The sequence below is a fragment of the Lycium barbarum genome, chromosome 1 (assembly GCF_019175385.1).
Source record: "Lycium barbarum isolate Lr01 chromosome 1, ASM1917538v2, whole genome shotgun sequence".
Taxonomy (NCBI): domain Eukaryota; kingdom Viridiplantae; phylum Streptophyta; class Magnoliopsida; order Solanales; family Solanaceae; genus Lycium; species Lycium barbarum.
Window position 1 is genome coordinate 162105710 of NC_083337.1, and position 16003 is coordinate 162121712.

The 16003-nt window shown below is 35.7% G+C and overlaps 1 protein-coding gene across 1 annotated transcript; it reads left to right on the plus strand.

The window, feature by feature from the left end:
• Positions 1–3136: 3136 nt before the first annotated feature.
• On the plus strand, positions 3137–15294 carry LOC132603129 (protein FAR1-RELATED SEQUENCE 5-like). Its single transcript, XM_060316039.1, has 3 exons — positions 3137–3285; positions 12885–13433; positions 15008–15294. Coding segments are annotated over exons 1-2 (498 nt in total). The 5' UTR covers positions 3137–3283; the 3' UTR covers positions 13381–13433; positions 15008–15294.
• Positions 15295–16003: the final 709 nt, after the last annotated feature.

Consider the following 16003-nt stretch of genomic DNA (forward strand, 5'->3'; position numbering starts at 1 on the left):
CCTCTGTGCACTTTTATTTGTTCACTTTTGACTTTTCACATTCTTTAAGAATTAATAAATTCCACGTGGATATATGCCATAGTACTGAATATTTATTCTCTTCTCATGTATACACATGTGCACTTCAATTTTAATTCTCCGACACATATTTATTTCCTTCGTGCACTTTTACTTGTTCACTTTTGACTTTTCACGGTTTTGCTGAATATTTATTTTCTTCTCATGTATGCACTTCAATTTTAATTATCCGACACATATTTATTTTCTCCGTGCACTTTTACTTGTTCACTTTTGACTTTTCATGTTATTTAAGAATTAATAAATGAAGTACTCCTTCCATCCCATATTTCTTGGTCACATTACTTGACTTTTTTATGTTCTTTAAGAATTAATAAATGAAGTACTCTCTTCGTTCCATATTACTTGGCCATATTACTATTCTTAGCTTTTCACGTTCTTTAAGAATTAATAAAAATGAAGTACTCCCTTCGTCCCATATTACTTGGCCATATTACTATTCTTTTTCACGTTCTTTAACAATTAATAAAAATGAAGTACTCCCTTCGTCCATATTACTTGGCCACATTACTAAAAATATATGTCTATTTTTCTATTCTATATATTTTTCTTCTTTTCTATTTCTAATATATGTAAGTGTGAAGAAAGGACTAACACAGCAATAGAAATTTGTACCACAAGCTATATAAATTGTATATTTTAACCAACTACTTTTTTATCTCATGTGGTCATATGTCATAGTACTGAATATTTATCTCTTCTCATGTATACACGTATGCATTTTAAATTTAATTCTCCGACACATTTATTTCTTTCGTGCACTTATACTTGTTGACTTTTGACTTTTCAAGTTCTTTAAGAATTAATAAATGAAGTACTCCCTCCATCTCATATTACTTGGCCACATTAATAAACTACTTTTTTACTGAATATTTATTCTCTGCTCATGTATACAAGTATGCATTTCAATTTTAATTCTCCGACACATATTTATTTCCTCCGTGCATTTTTACTTGTTCATAAATGAAGTACGCAACATTAATAAAAATATATGTCTAAATTACTTATTCATTTACAGAATCAAGATAAAATTAATTAAACCTTTCACATCTTATCCTTTCTATCCCATATTACTTGGTGGCATTACTAAAAATATATGTCCAAATTACTTGTTCATTTACAAAACCAAGATAAAATTACAAGATAAATTAATTAAATCTTTCTCATCTTACCCTTAGTAATAAATGTTCTTGAAAATAGTCAATCTTGATTAGAATGTATTTATTTGAGAGAGATAGGAGTAAGATAGTAAAATATATCTTTTATTTTTTATTTCTTAAGGGGCGTGCAAAAGAGAAAGTGACAAGTAATATGGGACAGAGAAAGTATATATTTTACCATAATATTCATATTTATTGGTGTAAGTCTCAATGGCCTTCGAAAATAATTTAAAAATAAGTAATTAAAGGGTAAAATTAATAATAAAAATACACAAATATTCAGTCATTAATTCCATGGAAATTAATGGCCAGCCCTTTCTGCATGATTCTCCCTACTTTTCTTGCGTTGCTTAGCTTGATGGTCCCTATGATAAATAAAGGAATACAAGAAAAAGGATGACATGTATACAAATATATACGCTTATAATATATGTGTAGTCGTTATCTTTATACACAATCAACATAATTGAAGTTTCATACTAATTAATAATTATCATATTGGTTTCTTTCTCTTCATATGTTAACGTGGACAAGTAAAAGTAAACAGAGGGAGTGATTTTTATCCCCGTTTTTCTTTTTGTCAATACTTTAAACGTGAAAAAAGACGAACAATAGCAATGCAAATTTGTACCAAAAGTTATTTTAATTCTCCTACACATAACTTGTTTACTTTTGACTTTTCACGTTCTTTGAGAATTAATAAATAAAGTATATATTTTATCATAATATCCATATTTATTAGTTTATAGTCTCAATAGCCTCAGAAAATGATTTGAAAATGAGTAATTAATGCGAAGGGTAAAATAAGAAGAATGATTTTTTTTTTTTGATATGTTAACGTCGACAAGTAAAAGTGAAGGGAGGGAGTGACTTTTATCCCCGTTTTCCTTCTTTGTCAATATTTTACTTATTTACTCTCCCTTGCAGTCTCTGATTATTGTTTCTTTACATTTATAAAATGTATTACTTTATATTTTCATTTCAGAATTAAAATTTAGTGATTTATGATATAACATATATCTTTCTAATTTTGATTTCTTTGTAACAATTTGTTTTATCTATAATTGTTAATATAAAAAATTATAATATATTTTTAATTAATTTAATAAAAATATTTTATTAGTTTTGCTTTCAAAAAATTCAATATATACAACAATGGTTCTTATGTTTGGATCCGAACAATTACTTAATTGAAATGGATATCAACCTGTCGGTATACATATAAAATATTAAAGAATTTAAAAGAAAAAAATTTAGAATCAAAATATTAATTTTCCCTCATATTCTTACTAATTTTCTTTTACATCGATGAACAATTTTAATTGTCATGATAATGAGAAAAAAGTTCAACTCTTTCTATCTCAAAGACTTAATTCCATCAACTTCATTTTTTAATTATAACTAAAGTGATGGTACATAAAATACATTTTGTATATGTTGCTATATATAATAACAATTAAAATGTTTTTAAAAGTTATTTTTAAAATACAAATCTTAAAGACTGGTTGATTAAAGCGCATAAACATGTTCGGCCCGTGCATCGCACGGGCATGTATTGCTAGTGCACATTAATGTGCCATATAAGCTTTAAACTCGTAAACCAAACTCTTATAATTAGCTGACTTACTTTCAAACTTTTAGTAGTTATTGATCCAAAAAAATTCACAAATACCGTTAACTTTCTGTATGTGCCGTTTAAGATTTTGATAGATTTTTTTTTTTTTTAAATACTACATTAATCATAAGTGAAATCTGACCAAATTATCTTTTTTTATTAACAATATTAATGACTATATGCCTTTTTTAAGTAATAAGAATGAAATTAAAAATACTTTAATTTTTTAAAAGTCAAGAATATTTTACCCATCTACTATCAGAATTGCATTCTCTAGGAAAAAAGAATTATTCGGGTGCTTCACTGCAGTCAGCACACAGCACACACATCCAACTCATCCCGTCTGTCCTTTGAGATCTACATTAGCAGTGGCTTCATTCACTGTTCAGAGTTGAGCTCTAAAAAGCAAGTACTATCAAAGTCCACCTCAATGTAAGTTTTTTTTTTTTTTTTTTTGAAGATCAATTTCTCCATATTCTTGAATTTCCTATGAATACTTATATTCCTCTTTCCTCTTGCCTAAATTCTTGAAAAGCTTTAAACTTTAGACATTTTTGCTGTTACCAACAGGATTGGAGGATACCCAAATGATATTTCTTGTAGAAAATCTTGATACTCTTGTCTTTGAGGTAAAGAGATAGGGGTTTAGTAGGTTGTCCAGATAACTGTTGGAAATCTTACGGAAAATACTTCATCGATAACACGTGTAGAGACTTCTCTTCATCACGAATACTTGTAGGATTTCTCTTCAACACGAACACTTGTAGGAACTCCTTCTAAGCTTGAGTAAAATACTTGATCACGAACACTTGTAGAGAATTCTTCGTAGCTTGAGGCATGCCAATGGCACTGTCCTTAAGGATATTTCACCCCGGTATGGGTGTATCCCCAGGATTCAACAAGCTCTTCTAGTACAAAACTAGGAGCCAGAATCTAACAAAGATTTCACAAAAGTAGAAAACCCAACACACTATAATTTATAAGGAAAAATATGGTTTTGTATATATCACCTCTGCCAATGAAAATAACTTAAGTCTATATAGGTTCAAACAATTAACTAATATCAGGCTAATATATTAGCCAAATAACGTATACAGTAAATGGCATCACAAATGATGATTTCATCATTAACAACATATAAAGAGCTATTTAATGTAGTAAATGTTCTGCTATAACGTTGCTCACTTTGATTACAAATTAAAGACCATTCAATTTGATCTTAGAAACATAACGTTTGTATTGAAAATAATGACTCATTACAACAACAACAACAACAACAACAAGCCCAGTATAATTTCACCATGTGGGGTTTGGGGAGGGTAGAGTGTACGCAGACCTAACCCCCACCTTGAAAGGTAGGGCGGCTGTTTCCGATAGATCCTCGGCTCAAGAGAGGAGAACAAAAGAGGAAAAACAAGACAAAGGGTCAAATAGGACCAAGCATATCGAAAACAATATGAAAACAAGGAATAACAAAAGCGAGAAAGTCATGGTAGAACAGTCCGGAAAGAAAGGAGCATTAACTACTATAGATAAATAAGATAACCAAAGTACAACGGCCCAACAAATATAAGCAGCAATCAAATGCAGAAATCAAATGGCAATAAACAAATGAGCAAAACTACAACTACTATGGTGAAAGGATAAGCCACCTAGCCTTCTATCCTAATCTGAGTCCTCCACAACCTCCTATCTAAGGTCATGTACTCGGTGAGCTGGAACTGTGCCATATCATGTCTAATTACCTCTCCCTAATACTTCTTCGGCCTCCCTTTGCCTCTCCTGAAACCGTCCATAGCCAACCTCTCACACCTCCACACTGGGGCATCTGTGTCTCTCTTCTTCACATGCCCAAACCATCTCAGCCTCGCTTCCCGCATCTTGTCCTCCACCGATGCCACTCCCACCTTGTCTCGGATATCTTCATTCTTAATTTTATCCCTCCTAGTATGCCTACACATCCACCGCAACATTCACATTTTCCCGACTTTCATCTCCTGAACGTGAAATTTCTTGACTGGCCAACACTCCGCCCCGTACAATAAAGTCGGTCTAACCACCACTTTGTAGAACTTGCCTTTAAGTTTTGGTGGCACTTTCTTATCACACAGCATTCCGGAGGCGAGCCTCCATTTCATCCACCCTGCACCAATACGATGTGAAACATCGTCGTCGATATCCCCATCTCCCTCTATAATAGACTCAAGATACTTGAAACCTCCTTTCTTTTGAATGGCCTGGGTACCAAGCCTCACTTCCTCGTCAGCCTCACGCGGTAGGCCACTGAACCTGCACTCCAAGTATTCTGTCTTGGTCCTACTCAATTTAAATCCTTTAGACTCCAACGTCTGTCTCCAGCCCTCCAGTTTATCATTAACTCCGTTGCGAGTCTCGTCAATCAGGACTATGTCATCCGCGAACAACATACACCAAGGCACCTCACCTTGTATTTGTCGCGTCAATGCATCCATCACCAGGGCAAATAGAAACGAGCTAAGAGCTGATCCCTGATGCAACCCCATCATAACAGGGAAGTGCTCCGAGTCTCCTCCTACCGTCCTTACCATGGTCTTAGCTCCATCATACATGTCCTTTATCGCTCTAATGTACACCACAGGTACACCTTTAGCCTCCAAGCATCTCCATAGAACCTCTCTTGGCACTTTGTCGTAGGCCTTTTCTAGGTCAATGAATACCATGTGCAAGTCCCTCTTCCGCTCCCTATACTGCTCCACCAATCTCCTTACAATATGGATGGCTTCTGTAGTCGAGCGCCCCGGCATGAATCCAAACTGGTTCTCTGAAATAGACTCACCTCTCCTCACCCTCATTTCCACCACCCTTTCCCACACTTTCATAGTGTGACTTAGCAGCTTGATACCTCTATAGTTGTTGCAGCTTTGAATGTCTCCCTTGTTCTTGTACACAGGAATCATTGTACTCCACCTCCATTCTTCCGGCATCTTCGTTGTCTTGAAAATGACATTAAACAACCCAGTCAGCCACTCCAAGCCTACCCTGCCTTCATTCTTTTAAAATTTCCCAGGAATCTCGTCAGGTCCGGTCCCTCTTCCCCTACGCATCCTACGAACAACTCCCTTAACCTCCTCAACCTTTATACTCCTACAATATCCAAAGTTGTGACGCCTATCCGAGTGCTCCAAGTCTCCCAACAGTATGTCTTTGTCCCCTCCTTCGTTCAAGAGTTCATGAAAGTATGATTGACATCTCTGTCTAATGCGAGATTCCTGTACCAACACTTGGCCATCCTCGACCTTGATGCACTTCACTTGATCCAAGTCGCGTGCCTTCCTATCTCTCGCCTTGGCGAGCTTAAATAGCTTCTTATCCCCACCTTTGTCCTCTAGTTCTGCATAAAGGCGTTCAAAGGCTGCCGTTTTAGCCGCCGAAACTGCCAACTTCGCCTCCTTTCTCGCCATCTTATACTTTTCCCTGTTCGTCCGCTTCTCTTCATCATCCTTGCTATCTACCAACTTCACATATACCTGCTTCTTTGCTTTTACCTTCCCTTGGACTTCTCCATTCCACCATCAATCCCCTCGGTACCCACCACGGCGGCCTCGTGAGACCCCCAATACCTCTTTAGCTGCTTCCCTAATGCAACTGGCCGTCCTATCCCACATACTACTCGCATCCCCCCTCCTATCCCATGCTTCCATAGCGATCAACTTCTCCCCCATCTCTAGGGCACTAGACAGAGTCAAACTTCCCCAACTAATCCTCGGTCGGTCATCCACGACCCTCTTCTTCTTCTTCCTTCTTATCTCCAAATCCATCACCAATAGCTTATGTTGGGTCGTAAGATTCTCACTCGGTATGACGTTGCAGTCCTTACAGAGACCTTTATCATCTTTTCTAAGAAACAAAAAGTCTATTTGCGTCGCAGCCATCGAGCTACGGAAGGTTACCAAGTGCTCTTCCTTCTTCGGAAAACTCGAGTTGGCTACCACCAATTCAAAAGCTTTTGCAAAATCCAGGAGTGAGACTCCTCCACCATTCCTGTCCTCGAAGCCAAATCCTCCATGCACCTCGTCATAACCCCTCGAAACAGACCCAATGTGCCCATTAAAATCTCCTCTTATGAATAACTTCTCAGTAGGCGGTATACTTACCACCATTTCGTCCAAGTCCTCCCAAAAGCGCCTTTTTACCTCCTCGTCCAAACCCACTTGTGGCGCGTAGGCACTAATAATGTTCAAGGTGAACCCTCCAACGACTAACTTAATCGCCATCATCCTGTCATTGATCCTCCTAACCTCTACCACCTGATCTCTAAGCTCACTATCTACTAAGATCCCTACCCCATTCCTATACCTCGACTTGCCCGAGAACCAAAGCTTGTACCCGTCCACCTCCTTAGCTTTCGGTCCTACCCATTTAGTCTCTTGGACGCAAGCTATATTAATCCTCCTCTTCTTAAGAATCTTAACTAACTCTATGGACTTTCACGATAAAGTCCCACTATTCCAAGACCCTACTCTCAACCTAGAAGCTCCCTCAACCCCCTTACCCCCCACCCCCCCAACCCTGGCCCCCAATCCCAACCGAGAACATGACCCTAGTCTACTATCCCTCACCAAAGCCAGTAAAACAAATATACCCTAGTGAAAGGTTAATCTAAGACAAACGAAGGATCAATACTAAAGCACAAGTTAGCAATAGTCTATAAGCAGTGAAATATTAATCTAAGACAAACGAAGGATCAATACTAAAGCACAAGTTAGCAATAGTCTATAAGCAGTGAAATAGGCGGAGCAAGCAAAATTTATAAGGCTAAAAGACAGGAAATGGGCTATTGGAGGTACCAACTCCAAGTAACTAAAACCTGTTCACCACCGAGAAATCTATGGGTTAATCTAAGACAAACGAAGGATCAATACTAAAGCACAAGTTAGCAATAGTCTATAAGCTAGTGAAAGGTTAATCTAAGACAAACGAAATCTAAAGGTTAATCTAAGACAAACGAATGATCAATACTAAAGCACAAGTTAGCAATAGTCTATAAGCTAGTGAAAGGTTAATCTAAGACAAACGAAGGATCAATACTAAAGCACAAGTTAGCAATAGTCTATAAGCAGTGAAATAGGCGGAGCAGGCAAAATTTATAAGGCTAAAAGACAGGAAATGGGCTATTGGAGGTACCAACTCCAAGTAACTAAAACCTGTTCACCACCGAGAAATCTATGCTCGCCGCCGGAAATGTTGTTCACTGGCCGGAATCACTGTTCACCGTCCGAAATCACTGCCGGAAAACTCGAGTACCTGTGCAGAAACTGCCCGGAAACCTACTGGTGGAGGATTTCCGGTCGCAGGGTAGAAGAGAGAGGAAAAGAGGAAAAAAACAAAAAAGGAAGAAGGAAAGAAAAGAGAGAACAGAGGAGAGAGAGAGAGAGATCTAGCCGGCCGGAAGCGTATTACCAGTGGTGGTGGCCGTTTGGGGTGGCTTGGTTGGGGGTGGGTGGGGGGGAGGAGCAACTTACCGTTGGTGAGAGAGAGAGGAGAGAGAAGATGAATGAATTAAAAACTTCTTTTTGAGATATTTAATTCAATATTTTCACAACAATCCCCCACTATCTCAAAAAGAATAAAAAGGAATAGAATGAAATAAGTCGTTTTGCTGGGTTTTCACATATGAGTACAGTGCGTCGAATCTGGTGTCTCGTAGACTATGAACTAGACCTAGATAAAATAAGATTAAACTTACAGAACAATTGGTGAAGTGTAACACTTCTATGAACCAAAAATTCTTTTGTAAGCCTATTGTCTTATTCTATCACATCATACTCGCACAATCTTTGTCGTTATCACGGTTTTGCGCTAAGAGGCCATGCGCGTGTCCTGGTATTCATTAGTGCTCTAGAAATCCGTCATAATTTCATAGGAGCGGCACCACTCCACACTCATATAGGTCCACCCATCAAGTGTATTCTGCAGAGCAATACACCACCTATAAAGGATATGGTAATGGATTAAGAGTTTTTAACTCAGCCTCACTTTGCCTTGCAGAATTGCACTATATATTCACACACCATAGGAAGAGACATAATTTAATAGTGCACTTTTGATCAACTAATGACTTGTTATTACCCATATGAACCTAATTCATGGGATCTCCAATCACATAGGTTAGGTTACCATCATTGTTAATATTCTCAAATGACAAAAGTCTCATTCCCCTCGATGTTTCTTTTAGTCTTGTGAATAAGCCAAATTCACCTCAAACATCACATAGTAATTTCATCTCATAACAACGTTGTTTTATCACTTTATGTTCCAAGCGAATATGTTTTATTGCCACCGAAAAATCTATTTATTCACTACAGCTAACACTGCTTGACAACCACAATACATAGACATGTTGGTTTTAACTCAACCTTAATACTCACTGAGAAGTCTCATTACCAGCCAACTCCAAACCATACTCATATTTCATTATGGTCTACTTGGCTGCTTTTCATACCATCACACCTCCACAAAGTGTGAACACATAACCATAAATCCACTTAACATCATTGTACCCCTCTAGTACAATAAATATTAATTCAGCAAACACTTTACCATCATTTGCTTCTTATCAAACTTTATTTTCAAAAGCATTTCGAACAACACCACCACATATTATCATTTTAAAAAAAAATCGAAAAATTCTCTAAACATAACTTTAGTAAGACACCGTGACCCCCATATTTTCCAAAAATTTAAGACAGGAAAATAATAATTTTCATAACTCATAAGACGTCATAACCCCTACATTTCCAAAAATCTACGATAAGGGAATAATATTTTCACAACTCATAAGAAGTATTACTAATTTCTCATAAGAGATTTCATCTTATAAATAACAAACTAATAGTATAACTTCACCCAAACGATTTTGTATAGTTACCCATACTATGCCATTATCGATAAATATTTTAAGAAAATAATACTTTTATCAAGAGTTGGATAAGAAATGATACAAATACAATTTTTTTTAAAAAAAATATATATTTAAAAATAGTAAACACAAATAAACAAACTATGATGACGATACTCATTGCCCATAAAAATATTATTTTGGTTGATACAACCTTATCATACTCAAATAAAATCTTCTCTTCAAGTTTTTTCTAGTAATTCCACAAGAATCAAATTATTGGCTCAAATAATAGAAATATAGATCACTCAGCTAATTCCAATAATTTCAAATGTGAGTTTAAGAAGAATTTTTCTTTTTCCAAAAACTTGAGTAACTCTTGAATCACCAAAATAAATAAATTCTTCTCCTCCACTTGGGTGTAAGTCATACAATTATTTTTTCACACAAATATGCATAGCAACTCAAAGTCTATCACCCAGTCACTCAAACTAACCACAAGATTTTCTTAAGAAACGACCACAATAACTATATCATGTTACTATAAATAGTAGTTATGACTTTTGCAAACTTTCAAGTATCCGGTAAATTATTTTCACATGTCATTCACCATATATAATTAACCATATAGCTATAGTACAATATGCTATTTCACAGATCCTTGTTCAAACTAAATACAGAGTATGGATTAGATTCACGGGTAAGACTATTTCATATGTCAAAGATCTATCTATCTTTGGGGCTGATGTAAGATGAAATACTCAATAGTATACATACTGAAGAATCTATTCGAAACTTAATTATAATGGTCATAGACAAATTAAAATTTGTGATTCCGTGACTAATAAGATCTTGCTACACTTTCTGCATTATATACCCTAATTAAACAATACTAAAATGATTGCTCATGATAACTTCAAAAATGAAGACTAAATCTTTAATCTGTTTTATAGCAAATATAGACCTTGTTATCCCACACAAATAATATGCTTCACACTTAAAAGTTTTTTCATTTCATACTTTGCCAAAGCAGAACAAACCAAAAAGACAAAAGAGAAACCATAAAATTTCAATTAAGACAAAACAAATCTCTTTCATTAATAAATTTACGTTTCTCAGCAAAACATCAAACCTATGTAATGAAAGTTCAAATATCATTTTTGACGTGCATTTTCAAGAGAATTCAAGTTCACATGAGAAGAAACAAAAAATGAAAATTAAAGTATTTCAAAAAGTTTAGAATACCCAAAATTCAGCTTCTCTTAAATATTTGGTCTCTAGTCAAATACCACAGAATTTCACAAATTTCACGCAAAACAAATTCAGAAATATCAAGCATACATTTGCCTTGAATGACAATTTCCTTCTTTATGTAGAACGGCCAACAAGCAATCAAATATTAGCAGAAGCATACCTGGAACTTAGACAGATTGTACTAAGTTAGTCTCTTTCAATTTTCCGTAAGAAAAGAGTGAAAAATATCCTTAAAAATACTTCATCACTAACACGTGTAGGGACTTCTCTTCATCACGAACACTTGTAGGGACTTCTCTTCAATACGAACATTTGTAGGAACTCCTTCTAAGCTTGAGTAAAATACTTGATCACGAACACTTGTAGAGAATTCTTCGTAGCTTGAGGCATGCTAATGGCACTGTCCTTAAGGATATTTCACCCGGTATGGGTGTATCCCCAGGATTCAACAAGCTTTTCTAGTACAAAATTAGGAGCCAGAAACTAACAAAGATTTCACAAAAGTAGAAAACCCAGCACACTATAATTTATAAGGAAAAATATGGTTTTGTATATATCACCTCTGCCGATGAAAATAACTTAAGCATATATAGGTTCAAACAATTAACTAATATCAGGCTAATATATTAGCCAAATAACGTATACAGTAAATGGCATCACAAATGATGATTTCATCATTAACAACATATAAAGAGCTATTTAATGTAGTAAATGTTCTGCTATAACGTTGCTCACTTTGATTACAAATTAAAGACCATTCAATTTGGTCTTAGAAACATAACGTTTGTATTGAAAATAATGACTCATTAATATATACTAAAATAATGAATTAAAAACTTCTTTTTGAGATATTTAATTCAATATTTTCACAACAAGAACTGTGCTGAGATCTTTTGCTTGATCAGTTTGTGGGGTGTCATTACTAGTCAGAGTTTTCATTTTTCTTTACCCAATTTTGAGGAATATTTCACTAAAGAGTTATATGTAAAGGGAAGTAATGATATAATGAATATAAGGAGTAAGGCAAATATATTACTCCCTCTGTCCTAATTTATGTGACATTTTTTTGATTTTCAAGATTCAAACTATGTAAATTCTCACCAACATTTTAAAATGCATATTTTCATCATATTAACGTGAGAAAATTTGCAATTTATAGTACTTTTTGCATAATTTTTTAATATCCAAATTTTAATTTTAAGATATTGAGTTTATCTAATCCAATTTAGCTTTAAAGTTTAGTCAAATTGACTTTCGCGAAACGTAAAGTGCCACGTAAATTGAGACGGAGGGAGTAGGTAATATCTTTTCATTTGTTCAAGCTTTTGATAGATAGAATTACTCGGTACATGTGCTGGTGGGAATAGCAGATACCTTGTGGAACTAGGCGAGGTGCGTGCAAACTAGCCCTGACTCCACGATTATAAGAAAAATGCTAGGAGTAGCTATCCTGTGGACAGAGAGGCAGTAGCTACCCCGTGGAATTAGTAAGAGATGCAGCTACTCGGACGCCACAGTTATTAAAAAAAGAATGCTAGGAGTAGCTACTGTTGTGTTTTGGTTAGGGAAGTGGATGAAAGGATAAAATGAGGTATAATTAATCTTGACATGGTCTGCTATGATTTACGGAAAGTAGGTAAAGATAATCTTGTTGCTGGTTAAATTTTCTGGTGTTTCAATAGACTGCCATTCTATCGATCATCTGGGGAGAGGAGTTACTGTCGCTTCATGCCTAGGAAACCATTTAGCCTTCTAAGGAAAATTCTTGGCCTCTGCTAAGAGCTTACATAAGTGATAAGCTAGTCAAATTGATGAAGTTTCTAAGAGATGAAAATAAAAAGGAAAAACTCCTTCCTCTGATATCTAACGTGTCAGTCATCAATTCATGATCTCTTTGCAGGAGTGTAATGGGATCCTCAGATGGACATTGTTTTTACGATGATGACCAAGGTTCAGATGATGATACCTTCCAAAATTTTAGTGAAAATGCAGCCAAAAAAGATGGGATAATATTGCACAGTTGTAATGGACACGTTGCTATGAACAGTGAGTTGATATTCATAGAATCAGCTCCAAGTAGTTCTCATACGGAAACCGCAGAACCATATACTGGGATGAATTTTTCCTCACTGGAGGATGCACGGGATTTCTACTATGAATACGCTAAGCGTACGGGTTTTACCATCAGAACAAACAGAATTAGGCACTCATTAAAGAACATGGCTGTCATAGGTCGGGACTTCGTATGTTCAAGGGAAGGTTTCCGTGCAGCAAAGCATGCTCTTAGAAAAGATAGGGTTCTTCCGCCAAAACCAGTCACAAGAGAAGGATGTAAAGCGATGATACTATTAGCAGCAAGGGATGGTGGTAAATGGGTAGTCACAATCATAAGCTAATGACAAGTTGTAAATTTTCTGGGCAACTACCAATCATAAACATACTCAGTGAGGTGAGAAATTCTTCTAGCTAAATTGCAATACCAATATTTTGTGGCGCTTCAATATTTGGTTTCCGTTTAGCATTTTTCGGTCATCTGTGGATATGCTTCTTTTCTCTTTTATGAGGGTAGACACAATTTAAAGAGAAGTAGCAAAGGGATTTTATAACCTGTGTACAATCCAGTTAAGAAGGACGTAACACAACTATAACACTGTACAGAATATATATGTTCTTATAAATAAATAAATAAATAAAAATTGTCAACCCTACAGATCTATGACTGTCAAAGTATGATTGCTGCTTTTTGTAGTAGTCTATAGCACCTTTGAGTCTCCTAAGTTTCTTTTCCTGCTTTCTGGTCGACTTCATTATGCTTGTCCTTTTGTTATATTGGTTCTTTTAGACCAACAATTTTCACTTTGCACTATATATACTTTCCTTTTTCCTGAGCTGACCCCGTAGATGCACCGAAAACCCCCAAAATCCTTCAGTCTTCTTTAGGAAACAAAGGAAAGGAAGGGAAAAGCACAATGTTTCGCCAGTCCCTTGTTTGGTTTTTACAATAGGAAAAACAATGAGAACTGCGAGGAAACACACGTTGCTAAGACCATGCCATGTGAAATATCAACAGACTATAGAGGAGGCCCAATGTATCGGCTCTCTAGACGATCCCACCCTCCCCCAAATAAGGGGAGAAGAATGAAAGAGAGTAAAATGAAGAGATTCAGTGAATTGGAAAAGCATGATTGTAGTTGTAGATACTCAACTCCGCATCAACTTGTCACTTTTGGGTCTATGCTGAGTTGAACTCTTCACTAGCTACTTGTGTCTTCCAGTGGATTTCAAATAGTTGACCTTATTTCAGTAAAGCATATTCACTGTGATGCATACATATGACAAAGGCACTAACTTTAGCAACTCAGAAATTATCAACCTCTTTGCTGCAGAATTAGCCTAGCCTAATAAAATTTGTGAAGAAAATATCATAAAACTTTCCCCTCTTTCTGCCTTCATAGAGTAGCATTTTCATGTAGGAAGTGATATATATTCCTGAAAGCACTATAACATTGGTTAATGTTCAAGGATTGTAAACTATCTTGTCATAATTTTAAATCCTTCATTTGATAAGTCAGCTCGCACTTGGAACTGGTTCTTCTCGGGTGAACCCTCTGTTTATCTCTTAAGTATATGTTAAACAAATTCATACTCTACAGAGTTAAATGCTGTTTTTTTTTCCATTTTATAAATAAGGAAGAATGAGCTTGGGAATGATGGAATGAGCCTAGCAAAAAGGTAACTTGCCTGTCTAAAAGAAACAAAATTGAAACCAGCCTTCTTCATAGAAATAAATGACTCTGTATGGCTTTTGAGTTCAACACTATGATCACACCTTAGGATTATGTAAACATTGTATAATATCAAAGTCACAGTATGTGACGTATTGAACAACTTTGTCCTCCACATTGATTAGGGCAGTCTTCAAAAACCGCTTCTTTAAACTCTTGATTGAGGGGCATGGTCCAGTGAAGTAACTCTTTTGGTTTTTTCTCTACTTCTTTCTTTGATTGATTCTTCAACTTGCAGGAAGAGAAGGACAAGAAAATCCAGGAACTGCATGAAGAATTACAACAGGAACGAGAACGATCTGAAACTTTCAGACAACAATTATGTACAATCATAAAGGACCTTGAAGAACATGCTGAATTCATGAATATAAGAGTTGAGGACATCGTGAACAACATAAGAAAAATTGAACTTGGTTATGTATAATACTTTTGGTCCGTAGACTACAAGACATTCTCTGAAGCATTGATACTGTGAAGGTGCTTGCACCATTATACTCAACAACGGGTGCACATGTGTTTGCTTTTTGTATAGTTTCAAGCTGAGGCTGGTGGAAAAGAAGAGCTAACCTGCTCAGAAAATTTAAATGTTCGCAAACTATAAGTTCTACCTTGAGCTCTCGCCAGTAAATATTGGCAAATATTGAGGTGACGATTGAGGGATCATCTTTACTAGTCTGACTCATATGACCGGTGTCTACTGCACTTTGCTTCTGCCAATTTCAACTGAAATGAGCCACAACTGAATGCGTATGCCTGCTACTTCTAGAAGCCTTCTGTTTATAGTAATCCAAAGAGTCACAGCTTTCAAAGGTACTAACTAATGTATAAACCGGTCTGTCATATGTAAGATTTTGATTCCCTACTATGACAAAATGAATATAAGGAGCAAAATTTTGGAGGAAAGTCTATATGATCGCTAGGGGATCATTTGTTTACTACTTGCTAGTTATCAAAGAGGATAAGTAAATCAGGCAAGAAAGAAATCTGTATCTCATATGTAGTTCTATGTTTGGAAATATAAACTTGCAATTGATAATCAAGGCTAATAAAGGTATAATTACTAGAGAACATTTTTCTTTTCTTGATGGTTTTCCCGACTTGCTTAAAGGAAATAAGGGCCTACTGAAGATTAGTACAATGCCAAATTAAATATGTGGCAGGGCATGTTAAGTTAAGAGTTCATAATTTCGCTAATTGAACCAAGTATATTATTTAAACGGCGAAAGATAGATGG